At 49.5% G+C, this 14,803-nt stretch overlaps 1 protein-coding gene across 1 annotated transcript in view; it reads left to right on the forward strand.

Moving 5' to 3' along the window:
• Positions 1-14,416, forward strand: part of CUZD1 (CUB and zona pellucida like domains 1) — an 81,938-nt gene extending 67,522 nt beyond the window's left edge. Inside the window, exons 8-9 of the mRNA XM_063963304.1 lie at positions 43-308; positions 14,111-14,416. Coding sequence (XP_063819374.1) covers positions 43-308; positions 14,111-14,277 — 433 coding nt within the window. The 3' untranslated portion in view covers positions 14,278-14,416. The remainder of the gene's footprint in view (positions 1-42; positions 309-14,110) is intronic.
• Positions 14,417-14,803: the final 387 nt, after the last annotated feature.

Below are 14,803 nucleotides of genomic sequence, written 5' to 3' on the forward strand. Positions count from 1 at the left end.
ATGTGGCTTGTACATCCCATTAAGTCATGTACTTCCTTACAGATGCAAAAAGGATGACACCTATGAAAACCTCGGCTCTGGCAGTCGTTACGCTAGATTCAGTTTCAGTGCCTTCAAGTTCCTGAATGCGCACACCTCTGTATACCTGCAGTGTCAGGTGGTGGTGTGTGACAGCCTGGACAACGAGTCCCGCTGTAATCAGGGATGTGTCACCCGTCAGCGCAGAGACCTGGGCTCCACTGTCTGGAAATCAAATGCTGTGTTCGGACCTATCCGTCTGAAGCGTCACAGTGAATCTGATGCTGCAGGTGAGATGCTCTATAATGTTAGTGCTGCCATTATAATACTCCTTATTACTTACTTTCTTATTGCAACATCCATAAAGATCAATGATTTCTGCCGTGGTGCAGTTACCACCGCCACAGGCTGACACTGTGCTCTCAGCTAGGGAGGACCATTTACCACTAGTGGTCGGTAGTTGTGATGGTGGAGGTCCAATGTTTCTCTGCCACCAATGACAAGGATTCGGCTATATCTTTTTGGTGTGTTGCTTAGCCCTACCTCCTTTTCTAATTGGCCCACCGCTTACACATGACCCAAAGTAGTGCCCATCGATGGTTCAAACAATTTATGGTTTCGGTTGATAGTTTCCTGCTAGCAATAGTGAACAATTCAATGGTCATCCCAACTCTCAGCAAAGGAAGAGCCTCACCTGAGAATGCGCCAATCTGGCACATGAGCAGTGGAACCCTAATGAGTGTGGCCCCATAGACACATCTGGGAGAGGGCCCAGTGATGCACCTGACCAGCTTATTGGGGCTTCACTGGCTGGACCAGAGCAGAGCCTCGTAGCATGTTTGGGCCCTCTCCCAAGTACTACTATGGGGCCTTTGCATGCATGTTCCACATCTGATTCTGAGTCAACTAGCTACTTATGTATACTGTGTTCATATTCATAATCATACTCAAATAGAAACTGTAGACATATCACCCATACAGAACATCTTACTTTCTCTTGCAGATCACCCCTATATACTGTATTAATAATTTACAGATTATTAGAGTGTACCCGTCATTTACACACCATGAAAGCATTCATGTGGGGCTGAACCAATGTTCAGGAGAAGACAGGAGATCATATAGTGGGAACCAGTGCAGTAACTGAGTCAATTGTTAGGTGCAATTTCATCATTATTGGGTGAACTCACAAAGTTTCACTTTGTGAAGGAGGTGAGGCTCTGTAGCAGGCCTGGCCAACCTGTGGCTCTCCAGCTGTTGTGAAACTAAACATCCCAGCATGCCCTCTCATAGTTCTAGCCTTCCCTTACAGCAAAATTGTGGCAATGCATGCTGGGACTTGTAGTTTCACAACAGCTGGAGAGCCACAGGTTGGCCAGGCTTGCTCTATAGCATGGGTCTTCAACCTGTGGCCTTCCAGCTGTTGTGGAACTAAACATCCCAGCATGCCCTGCTCAGTTTTAGCATGCCTTAATAGCAAAACTGTGTCAGGGCATGCTGGGATGTGCAGTTCCACAGCAGCTGGAGGGACGCAGGTTGAAGACCCATGCTCTATAGAGACCTATAGCATCAATCTAGTTTTACACATCCTTATCAGATGGGATCTTGTACCATCTCAGAAGAGTAGAGACAGTGACGTGCAGTGAGGTCAATGATTGGGGAGGCACTGACTAATAACAGAACTTGATTTACACCAACATACAGGTAGGGGGTATTATCCCCTCTCCATAACCCCCTAACCCTCCCTTTCCAATCCCATAGCCTAACCCTAACCTCCCCCTATAGTGCCTAAACCTAAAATCCGTGCAGCATTGCCTAATCTCCCCTGCAGCCTAACCCTAACCCTCTCCGTGAGTGCCTCACCCTCCTCCCTGCAGCCTAACCTCCCCACGCAGCCTAACTCTAACCTGCCCCTATAGTGCCTAACCCTAACATCCCTGCAGCATTGCCTAAACCTAACCGCCCTCCCCGCTGACTAAACTTAACTCTCCCTCCCCCGCAGCGCTACCCTAACCCTCTCCGTGGGTGCTTAACCACCCTCACTAAGCCTAACCCTAACCTTCCTGGGGGGGAGGGGCGGCTAAACTAACCCTGCCGACCCTAAAACTATCGGTGGCACTATACTTACATAGGTCGGGACGCCGACTGTCGGGGTTTGGACGCCTGTATCATGACCAAATCAGATTTCTGGCGACGGCATTGTGGTGGGGGGCAGGATCCCGACTGTCAGTAAACTAACTACATTCCCTGCCAGTGAGCTTGACATACAGTACAGTAGGTGACCAGGCCAAATCGGGACATATTGCAGCATTTATATTTAACTCTTATAATATACTGTACCATCTGTTTTTGCAACATCTTCACAACACTTAAGGGCCTTACACACTGGCCGATTTTCAGCCGAGGTGCCTGACAGCCGATACGGCCGACGGATGCCCGGTGGCAAGGGGGGGTGACGGGGGAGCGACGTTTCTTCACTCCCCCGTCACCCGGCCCCATAGCCCTGCATGCGAATATGGATGATATTGTCCATATTGGCTTGCACGCATAAACGACACGGCACCAACGATGAACGAGCACGGGGTCGCACATCGTTCATCGTTGGTAAATACACACTGAAATATATTTTAGTGTAATCGGCCAGTGTGTAGGGCCCGTTACTCAGGAATTGCAGTGCCAGTGACCAAACAAAAACTTGAATAGAAAAGAACGGAGTACAAATATAAGAAATTAATGAGTACTCCAGTGTACAGTACAACAAGCAAAGAGCTCAGCATCCGTCTTCCTCCCTGCTGCTGCATGTGTGTGGGAATGGATGGTATGTACTAGGTTACTGCTTATCAGTAACACACATCCACAGGCAGCAGCTGAGGGCTGGGAAACTAAAGGCTGGAGAAGACAGTGACATGCAGCCTGCTCCTGCCATAGCCCTGACCCTGACAGCAGCAGCCTGACCCTTCTGTCCATGGCTATAGTAGCCATGTGCAGGATAACAGAGGTCCCCACTCCCCCCTGATAACAGTGCTATCCATGCTATATCCATGCTATAGTGCACCCTGACAGCTCACCTCACCATCTGTAACATGACCAGCACCTGGAGAGAGAGAGAGATCCGGACTCAGGGGCAGATGTATTAACCTGGAGAAGGCATAAGGAACTGATAAAGCAGTGATAAGTGCACGCACCAGCCAATCGGCTCCTAACTCCTAATTTACATATTGGAGCTGATTGGCTGGTGCGTTTATCACCTTGCACTTATCACTGCTTTATCACTTCCTTATGCCTTCTTCAGGTTAATACATCTGCCCCTCAGTCACAGTCACTGGCCAATCAAATCTGCCTCACTGACAGGGGCGGGCTCTGAGGTGGTATGCAGGCACGCCCCTGTCACTGAGGCAGATCTGCTGCTGCCTCTACTGCATGTTTTTTCAATGGGCTTTTCCTGCCCTCAGTTTGGCCACGCCCCCTGCCTGCCCCCCAGCTCGGACACTTTACCATTGTCAGTGGGAGGCAGTGCTCTCAGCTGCCTCCCACCCACCGTTGGCTGTGTTTCCACACAGCAAATATGATTAGAAAAATGCAAAGAGGATAATTATGACACAGGACGTGTTATAAGTATCTTCTTTGTATTACATCAGTTATTATGACAGGGGAGGCATTGCCTCCCCTGCCTGCCCTGACTGCACATCCCTGATAGAGATGAGTGATGCTCTTTCAATGCCCCACATGCAGCCAGCAATACACAGAGCCCTAAAGTAATGTTATATGGTGGCAGAACACCCAATACTTCCAAGCTCTGTGTGTCCCCGACCCCCATGTAATGTGGTAGCCCCCATCTAGTGTGACCAGAAGGGAGCATACTAATGCACTAAGGTCCTGATTCATGTAAAGCAGGCATGTCAAACTCGTGGTCATCCAGTTGTTGTGAAACTACAAGTCCCAGCATGCTTTACCAGCTGATCAGTGGAAGATATGGAGGCAAAGCATGCTGGGACTTGTAGTTTCACAACAGCTGGAGGGCCACGAGTTGGACATGACTGATGTAAAGCAATAAAAAGCATGTAACTCATACTTGCCTACTCTCCCGGAATGGCCGGGAGGCTCCCGAAAATCGGGTGTCCCTCCCGGCCCCACGGAAGAGCAGGCAAGTCTCCCGGAATCGGGGGTCCCCCTGCCCGTCCGCCCACTTTGTGTGTAAAGTGGGCGGTCCGGGCAGTTGATGACTCATCATAGCCACGCCCCCTGCAGTGTAATGCAGGAGATTGCGGCATTACAGAGCGGGGGGCGTGGCTTAAAGCGGTGTTAGCGAGACTCCGCCCCCGTCCCGCCCTTGCTCCGCCCCCGTCCCGCTTCCGGACCACATCCAGCCCTCCCCTGCCCCCTTGCTGTGCCGACCTGGCTGCTCTCTCCCGCAGAGAGCAGCCAGAATGTTGGCAACTATGATGTAACTTTGTGTCTGGAACAAACCATATTGCCATGCTAGGGGAGCAAATAGATTTATATGTTTACTGTGCAGGATATATACTGCCTGCTTTTGCATGTAGCCCACAAACGTTAGATAAACTGCAATTTAGATTTCAGTTTGAACACATCCCAGCCAAATCTCTCTCTCTCTGCACATTTTACTTCTGCCCTACCTGCAGCGCAACATGGTTAATTTCTCCAGTTGTTTGCTTTGAATCAAGCCCTAAGAATGGACATGACTGAAACACAAAGTGCCTCATACTTATTTCTCTAACGTCCTAATGGATACTGGGGAATTGAAGATTACCATGGGGTATAGATCGGGTCCACTCACTGGAGCCTGGCACTTTAAGACATTAACACAGTGTGCTGGCTCCTCCTCTCTATGCCCCTCCTAGCAGACTTAGTTTAGACAAATGTGCCCAAGGAGCCGTGTGCATTACTCTGGAGCTCCAGAGAGTTTTCTTCAAAATGTTATTTTATTTTGTTATTTTCAGTTAGTACTGGTTGGCAACCAGTCTACCTGCGTCGTGGCACTTGGGGCGGGGGCGCGAACCAACTTTCCTAAGGTTATTGGTTCGTTATCCTAGCTGACAGGACACTTAGCTCCTGAGGCGCTGTTTCACATACCACACTGTGTGTGCGCACGCCAGCAGCACGCCGCAACCCCCTAACAGATGCTGAAGTAGACACCGGTGCAGTGAGTGATAACACCAGGGTCCCGGCTAGCGGGTCCCCGGTGACATATGGCAGCATTAAGGGAGCGGTGGTCACAGGCTGCGAGCTGCGGTGCCCGCCGCGATGCCGACAGTCGGCAACCTGAAGACCCAGGGCTGTTTCTAGCCAATTTGGCACCCAGTGCGAGATTTAAAAATGCGCACCCATGACATAAAAAAATGTGCCCCCCCCCCACACACACCTAGATTTAAAAAAAACTTGTGCGCGCACCCGGCAAGGGGGCATGGCCTCATCTAAATGGGTGTGGCCTCATTTAAATGGGCATGGCCTCGTCTGAAAAGACTACCTCACAATCCAGTTTTTGACCCTGCTCCAACAGATCACGACCACCACAGGAAAAAAAAATTCTACCATATTAAGCCCCACACAGTAATGCCCCCTGCACCATATTATGCCACACACCGCAATGCCCTTGATACATTAAATCCCCACACTACGGCAGGCAAAAGTCCCCATTTCACACATTACGGCAGGTGTCCCCATTTTACACATTGAGAGAGAGAGAGAGAATACTTACAGAGGCGATTACCGCTGTTCGGCCCGGTATCCGTTCACATGGTCGACCATGTTATGGTCGACAGTCATTAGGTCGACCACTATTGGTCGACATTCACATGGTCGACATGGACACATGGTCGACACATGAAAATGGTCGACACGTGAAAAGGTTGACATGAGTTTTTTTACTTTTTTTTCTTTTGAGGAACTTTTCCATACTTTACGGTCCACGTGGACTACGATTGGAACGGTAATCTGTGCCGAGCAAAGCGGTAGGGGAGCAAAGGCACCATGCCCGAAGCATGGCGAGAGAAGCGAGCCATGCGATGGGATGCGGTGCACTAATTGGGGTTCCCAGTCACTTTACGCAAAAAACGACACCAAAAAAAGTAAAAAAAAACTCATGTCAACCTTTTCATGTGTCGACCTTTCATGTGTCGACCATTTTCATGTGTCGACCATGTGTCCATGTCGACCATGTCAATGTCGTCCAATAGTGGTCGACCTAATGACTGTCGACCATAACATGGTCGACCATTCATACCGGAACCGTTCGGCCCGCCTCACCAGTCGCTCCTCGCGCCGGTCTTCCCCTCTTCCTAACTTGGATCCCCCTCTGTACTCCGCTCGGGGGGGGGGGAGTTTCGCAACCGCGTCATTCCGTGAAACTCCACCCCCCCGAGCGGGTTACTCGGGGAGAAATAGGAGGGGGAAGCAGGGAGCCACAGTTAGTGCCACGGCGGGCGCCCAGTGCGGTTGCACTGCTCGCCTGCCCCAAGAAACGGCCCTGTGAAGACCACCTGGTTCATATACATAATATGCCTTACTAAGGATCTGATTTATACCCAGCAGAGCACTTCTTTGACTGGGTATTGTGTGCTAGTCTCATTCCTCTCTGTGTTACTCCATTCAGACTGGGGTTTCCTGTGTTAATCACCTGCACTGTGTGTATTTCTGCTGAAACAGAATGGGGGTCATTCCGAATTGTTCACTCGCTGACGATTTTTACAGCGCAGCGATCAGGTAAAAAAACAGCAAAACTGCGCATGCATATGCACCGCAATGCGCAGGCGCATCGTACTGGTACAAAGCAGATCGTTGCTGAGCGATACATTTAACGAAGAATCGATACGCACGGCCGATCGCAAAGGAGATTGACAGGAAGAGGGCGTTTGTGGGTGTCAACTGACTGTTTTCTGGGAGTGTTTGGAAAAATGCAGGCGTGTCCAGACGTTTGCTGGGCGGGTGTCTGACGTCAATTCCGGGAACAAAAAGACTGAAGTAATCGCAAGGGCTGAGTAAGTCTAGACCTACTGAAACTGCACAAAATATTTTTGCAGAGCTCCGCTGCAAAGGCGTTCGCCCACTTGCAAAGTAAAAATACACTCCCCCGTGGGCGGCGACTATGCGTTTGCACGGCTGCTAAAAGTAGCTAGCGAGCGATCAACTCAGAATGACCCCCAATGTCTGGCAATAAAGACTGTGTATACCAGGGATGTGCAGTCAGGGGAGGCAGGGGAGGCACCGATTAAGATAATACAAAGAAGATGCATATGACACATATTCTGTGTCATATGTATCCTCTTAATATTATTCTTATCATAGCTCCCCTTCTTATGTGTTTGGGAGGCACCGATCGTGGTGCCTCCCGTTGTCTCTGGGGTAAGGTATGGGAGCGAGGGGCGGGCACGGGCGGGGGCTAGCCATGGGCAGTAAAAGCCCATTGAAAATATATGGGAAAGCGGCACCTCTAATGGAAAGCCTATGAAAGCACGTCCCTGTCAGTGAGGCCACAGTGATTGGCCAGCGGATGCGTCACTGGATCCACTGTCAATCACTGTGTGGGTGACGCTGGCGGAGGAGGTGCGGGCGGCTGGATGCGGCGGTGGTGCGGGCGTCGGGATGCGGCGGTGGTGTGGGCGGCGGGATGCGGCGGTGGAGCGGGCGGCGGGTGCGGCGGCGGTGCGGGCGGGCGGCGGAGGTTTACCTTTAGCCTGCAGAGTTTGGCAGCGGAGCGGTACCAGTTTCAAAAATGGCGCCTCAGCGTAATTTTTTAAATTCAAGATGGCCGCCGCGAGCCAATCACGGCTCGCCGCGTCATCGCCCCGCCCCCTCCGGCTGACTTATATAAGTCAGCGCGAGGCAGAGGAGCGTCAGTCCGACGGCGGAGGAGGAGCTGTGAAGAGCTCCTGAAGAAAGACGACGCCGGAAGTCCTGGATGGGCGGCGGCTATGCAAAAGAGCTTAGCAGCTGCCGTCCACCAGGTGAAGACGCTGGAAGCCCTGGGGAGGTGGCGCACGCAAAAGAGCTTAAAGGCCGCCGCCCCCAGGTGAAGATTCAGTTTAATAAAACTTATTTTTAAGACCGTGTGGTGTTTTATTTGAATATTTTCTTTACAGGTGGACTACAGGTGCCAGCGGGCCCTTTATGTCCGGGCATGCTGGCACTTGTGGTTCTCCAAGTGCCAGCATGCTGGGGCAGGCTTGCTGGGACCTGTAGGCCACCTGTAAAGAACAATATTAACACACAATGAACCCTGCACCCACCGCCACCAGGGGTGTAGGGCATAGCACTGGGCTATCAGCCCAGTGCTGGTTATTGCTCGGGAGGGGGGACCCCATTTTTTATTTTTGGGGGTTCCCACTTTCCGAGGAATTCCAACCCTGGGCTCACTGGCTGGGGGGATGATCAATGTTATGGCAAGGGGACCCCACACTGAGTGTCTCCCCTGCTATGGCATTACTCCCCCTGGCTGGTTCTGCCTAGTGCTGGTTTTATTGATGTATCGGGGGACCACACTTTTTTTTTTTCTTTCTCGGGGGGGTTCTCTACTATATTTCTAGTATTCCCTACCTTTTCAGTGTAGTAGTGTACAAATGCCAGAAGTGGTTAGAATCATCATTTCAAGGAATGATTACAATACTGAGCTGGTTAATAACAGACAGAAAGGTATCCTCTTACAAAGTGTGTGAATGTTTGTTTTAGTCAGAGCTGCTGCTGACCGCAGGCAGGCTCCTCAGCCCCACCTGTTGGTCTCTCATAAACACACACTCCACATGTAAGGGGGTAATTCCAAGTTGATCGCAGCAGGAATTTTGGAGGTCATTCCGAGTTGTTCGCTCGCAAGGCGATTTTAGCAGAGTTGCTCACGCTAAGCCGCCGCCTACTGGGAGTGAATCTTAGCATCTTAAAATTGCGAACGAAGTATTCGCAATATTGCGATTACAAACTTCTTAGCAGTTTCTGAGTAGCTTCAGACTTACTCGGCATCTGCGATCAGTTCAGTGCTTGTCGTTCCTGGTTTGACGTCACAAACACACCCAGCGTTCGCCCAGACACTCCCCCGTTTCTCCGGCCACTCCTGCGTTTTTTCCGGAAACTGTAGCGTTTTTTCCCACACGCCCATAAAACGGTCTGTTTCCGCCCAGAAACACCCATTTCCTGTCAATCACACTACGATCGCCTGAGCGATGAAAAAACCGTGAGTAAAAATCCTAACTTCATAGCAAAATTACTTGGCGCAGTCGCAGTGCGGACATTGCGAATGCGCACTAAGCGGAAAATCGATGCGATGCGATTAAATTTACCGAGCGAACAACTCGGAATGACCACCTTTGTTAGCAGTTGGGCAAAACCATGTGCACTGCAGGGGAGGCAGATATAACATGTGCAGAAAGAGTTAGATTTGAGTGGGTTATTTTATTTCTGTGCAGGGTAAATATACTGGCTGCTTTATTTTTACACTGCAAATTAGATTGCAGATTAAACACACCACACCCAAATCCAACTCTCTCTGCACATGTTAAATCTGCCTCCCCTGCAGTTTTGCCCAACTGCTAACAAAATTCCTGCTGCAATCAACTTGGAATTACCCCCGTACTTCTATCTGACTCTGACAAGGACGTGCCAGATTGTGATAAAGGTGCGGTGGACATGGAGGGGGATAATACTCCGTTTCATGGTGTGGAGACCCTAGTTTATTCTATTAGGGAAGTCCCCCATATACCAGATAAGGAGACAGAACATGAGGAAGAATTGGTTTTATTCTAAAATCACATTCTTCTACCACCTTCCCTGTCTCTAAGTAATTAAACTCACTTAAAAAAAAAAAAAAAAAGGAGTGTGTAGAAATAAAAATATAAACACCCCTAACCGGTTGCTACATTCTTTCCTTTCCCACCTGTGGATGGAATGGTTTGGGAGAACCCCATGGCTGGATACCCATACCTCCTAACTTTGATGAGGGAGAAACCGGGACCCCGCGCGCGACCCATAAATGGTGTGTGGCTTAATGCGGGAGGGGAGCAGCCTCTGTTGAGTGGGCGTGGCCTCTGCCGAGTGGGCGTGGCTGATCGTCATGGATCCGTTTTGGGGCATTTTGGGGGCGTGCCCAGCACTCCCCGAGCTGCTGGGCAGCCCCCTGCTCCCCCCCTAGCATTGAATAGATGCCGTGCGGGTGTGCATGGCCTCTATTCAGTGATTACCAGCCCCCCCCCACCCGCGGGACTCTGCAACCCGTGGGAGGGACAGCGGGACAGTGTGCGAATAGCGGGACTGTCCCGCTGAAATCGGGACAGTTGGGAGGTGTGGGATACCTCATTGTCCAGGCTGTCACGTAAGTTTGTGCTGCCTATACCTGGCACCATCTCTCCCAAAAACCCAGCTGACCGTAAACCTGAAATTACACTCAAATCATTCATACCGCAGTAGCCTTAGCACAGAGGCGCACCATTGCTAGTGGTTGGATTACAAGGGCCATGGTTAAATGGTCTGATAATATAATAGAGGGGTTTAACACTCTACCTCAGGTTGACACCCTGACTCATATCCAAGATGCTGCAAGTTCAGGGGGGAGGTAATCAAGGATATAGGCCTCATTCATGCAAAGGATGCTGATTTCAAGTAAGGCGTAGAGATTCTTCTCTTTACAGGAGAGTCCTTGTTTGGGGATAAACTGAACAAGTGGGTTCCTCAAGCGTCGGTGGGTAAGTCTACCTATCTGCCGTCTGCTGAGCTTCCTGCTAGACGTCCCTACCCTGGGCCTTCTCTGCAGTTTTTCGTGTAACCAGGTTTAGAGGCAGAACCAGAGGTGCTTCAAAGGCTGCCGGAGGACATCGAGGTGAGTCCAGTAAACCACCTGCTGCTGGATCACTGGACTAGACAACCCGGGTCCTCATACATGAAGCCCTCTGCGTGATGGTTGGTCCCAGCAGCAAGGTGACTTCCAGGTAGATGCTCCACTTCAGCACTTCACCCAGGTATGGGCACTGTCCTGTCGGGATCCTTGGGTGAGGGACCTCATATCCCAAGGATACCGGTTGGAATTTCAAACACTGCCTCCCCTCAGATTCTTCAAGTCAAGCTTACCAGCTTCACCCATAGCAAGAGTTACCTTGCAAGAGGCAATTCAAAAACTGCTGTCAACAGGAGTTATTGTTCCAGTACCTCCTCCGCTCCACACAAAGGGGTTTTATTAAAGTCTCTTTGTAGTCCCGAAGCCGGACAGTTTGGTACGGCCAATCTTGAATCTCAAATCCCTGAACTCTCATCTTCGAGTGTTCAAATTCAAGATGGAATCACTAACAGCAGTGATATCAAGTCTGGAGAAGGAGGAGTTCCTAATATCCCTGGATATCAAGGATGCATACCTGCATATCCCAATATGGCCACCTCATCAAGCGTTCCTCCAGTTTGCTGTACTGGACCTGCATTTCCAATTTCATCCCTTACCCTTTGGTCTCTCCACAGCCCCAAGGGTATTCATGAAAGTCATGGCAGAAATGATGCTACAATTGTGCATGATGGGTGTCAACATAATCCTGTACCTGGACGATCTCCTGATAAAGGCGGTGTACCAGGAAAAGTTGCTGCACAGCGCCAACTTGACTACTCGTCTGCTTACGGACCACGGATGGATCCTCAATTGCCAGAAATCTCACCTGGAACCGTCGCAGAGAATTCAGTTCTTGGGACTGATCCTGGATACGGTGTTTGAGAAGGTTTACCTTCCAATGGACAAGGTCTTGACTATTCAGTCTATGGTCCGTTCGGTGCTAAAACCACGCAGGATCTCAATTCATCTGTGCATTCGCTTGCTGGACAAGATGGTAGCCTCCTATAAGGCAATACAGTACGACAGGTTCCATGCACGACCATTTCAACTGAATCTGTTGGACAAATGGTCAGGATCTCACCTACACATGCATCAGAATACAACTCTGTCACCGAAAGCAAGGATATCCCTGCTATGGTGGCTACAAGTCTCCCATTTTGTGGAGGGTCGGAGTTTCAATACCCAGTCTTCGACTCTGTTAACAACGGATGCCAGCCTACGGGGTTGGGGGGCTGTGACCTAAGGGGCACAGTTCCAGGGAAAATGGTAGTGTCTGGAATCTACACTTCTAATCAACATCCTGGAACTCAGGGCAATTTACAATGCTCTCCTGCAAGCCTCAAACCTCCTTCGGAATCAGGCCATCCAGGTGCAGTCAGACACCAACCAACAGGGAGGAACAAGAAGCAGGGCCGCAATGAGAGAGGTGTCAAGAATACTCCTCTGGGCAGAAGCCAATGCACCGGCCATCTCAGTCATATACATTCCAGGAGTGGACAACTGGGAAGCGGACTTCCTAAGCAGGCACAACCTCCATCCGGGGGAATGGGGCCTTCACCCTCAGGTATTTCAACAACTAATTCACTGGTGGGACTGTCCGCAAATAGACCTGATGGCTTCTCATCTCAACAAGAAGCTCCGTTGTTACTGTTCCAGAATGAGAGACCCGCAGGCGATAGCGGTGGACGCTGTGATGACACAGTGGACTTACCAGTTCGTGTACCTGTTTCCTTCAATTCCTCTCATTCCAAGAGTTATTAAAAGACTCAAAAGGGAAAGAGTTCAGGCAATTCTAATTGCCCTGGATTGGCATAGACGGGCCTGGCATGCGGATCTCCTAACCTTGTCTCTGGATGAACCCTGGCCTCTGCCGCTGCTCATGGACCTTCTTCAACAAGGACTGTTTGTCTATCCAGACTTACAGCTGCTACGTTTGACGGCTTGGAAGTTGAGAGGGAGATTTTAACCAGAAAGGGTTTCCCATCCAAGGTTATTTCAGCTATGATCCAGGTCCGTAAGGTGGTTACAGCCAAACATTACCATCATATATGGAAGAAATAGGTTTCTTGGTGCGAGGGTAGAAAATATTCCCCTGTGGAATTTCATCTGGGCCATTTTCTACTGTTCCTGCAAGCAGGTGTATATAAGGGTATACGATTAGGCTCCATCAAAGTTCAGATTTCATCTCTCTCTATCTTCTTCCAGAAACAACTGGCGGTACTTCCTGAAGTACAGACCTTTCTAAAGGGGGTTATGCACATTCAACCACCCTTTGTTCCTCCCACAGCTCTCGTGGGACCTTAATGTGGTCTTGACCTTTCTCCAGTTGGATTGGTTTGAACCCTTACATAGGGTAGACCTGAAATACCTAATGTGGAAGACGGTTATGTTACTGGCCTTAGCTTCTGCTCAGCATGTGTCGGAATTGGGGGCCTTATCCTATAAGAGCCCATACTTGATAGTTTATGAGGATAGGGTGGAGCTCAGAACTCGCCCACAGTTTTTGCCGAAAGTAGTGTCGGCTTTTCATGTAAATCAACCAATTGTGGTTCCAATGTTATCCGACACTTCCGTTGCTCCAAACTCCCTAGATGTAGTGAGGGCTTTGATGATTTACATCAAAAGATCTGCTCGTCACAGGAAGTCTGACTCCCTTTTTCTTCTTTATGATGCTACAAAAATTGGTCGCCCTGCTTCCAAGCAGTCTATTGCTCGTTGGCTCAAATTGAATATTCAACAAGCCTATACTTCAGCAGCTCTGCCGCCACCGAGTTCTATTCAAGCCCACTCCACAAGGTCGGTGGGCTCTTCCTGGGCGGCTGCCCGGGGTGTCTCGGCCTTGCAGTTGTGCCAGGCATGTACTTGGTCTGGTTCGAACATGTTCGTAAAGTTCCTAGACTGAGTCTGCTAGGAGGGGCATAGAGGTGAGGAGCCAGCACACACTATTAATTTCTTAAAGTGCCAGGCTCCAGTGGACCCGATCTATACCCCGTGGTAAACTTCAATTCCCCAGTATCCACTACAGACTACGAGAAAAGGAATTACCGGTAGGTATTAAATTACTATTTTTGTCACCTGCTGTAATGAATAACAAACTGCATGTCCATGACAACTGGTTTAGCTCACAAGATGGCTGCCTTAATGCAGAGTGCATGAAATTGAAGTGTTGTGTGGATGTAGACCTCCCGCAATCGATGCAAGGTACAGCATACATATGCAGTGTCTACACACTAACATTTCCTTCCTCATAATGATATTTGCTATTCCCTCTTTCCAAAGGATCAGTCGGTGAGAAGAGAGACGCTGTCAAGACAGATCAAAGCAGCGTGTATTTTGTGGGCATTCCCGTACTGGTGGTCAATGTCCTCATCATAGCATTGGTGCTGATGAAGTATTATAGAAAGGAGCCCACTGGATACAGGTACCACCCAGTGCCCATGCAGTAAGCTGCGGCTCTATATACTGTCGCGTTTCAAATAACCATAAGAGCACGAAGCTTCTTTCTCAACAAACTGGGCCTCACACATCTTTTAGATTACCTAACAGGACAGGAATAAAGTAACAATATTGATGATTATCATGGCTCTACCGATCTCTGTGATATTTATTTATTGTGGTTTACAAAGTGCCCATCTCTCCACCAGATCCCCCTGATTTCCTTCACATGGCCAAAACACTGAACCTCATTCCACACAAAGCATTTCAGCTGGAGGGGACAAGCACCAAATCACCAGTGGACATGGCTATAGCAGTTAGACTTCAATCATTTACATGTATCAGGAATACAAATTCCAAGTATGTGTGAGGGGGGTGTTTGGGGGACTCTGTGCTAATTTCCCATTAATAAATACTAAAGTAATATATACCACATAAAATCATCTGAGGAATAGCAATTTACACAATAGCTCCTGGTGGTCATAATAATTTGGCCCCTCAATGTAAAAGTCCCACTCTAGATCCCTCCAAACCAAT

This window comes from Pseudophryne corroboree, chromosome 3 (genome assembly GCF_028390025.1).
Source record: "Pseudophryne corroboree isolate aPseCor3 chromosome 3, aPseCor3.hap2, whole genome shotgun sequence".
In the NCBI taxonomy this organism is placed as follows: Eukaryota; Metazoa; Chordata; class Amphibia; order Anura; family Myobatrachidae; genus Pseudophryne; species Pseudophryne corroboree.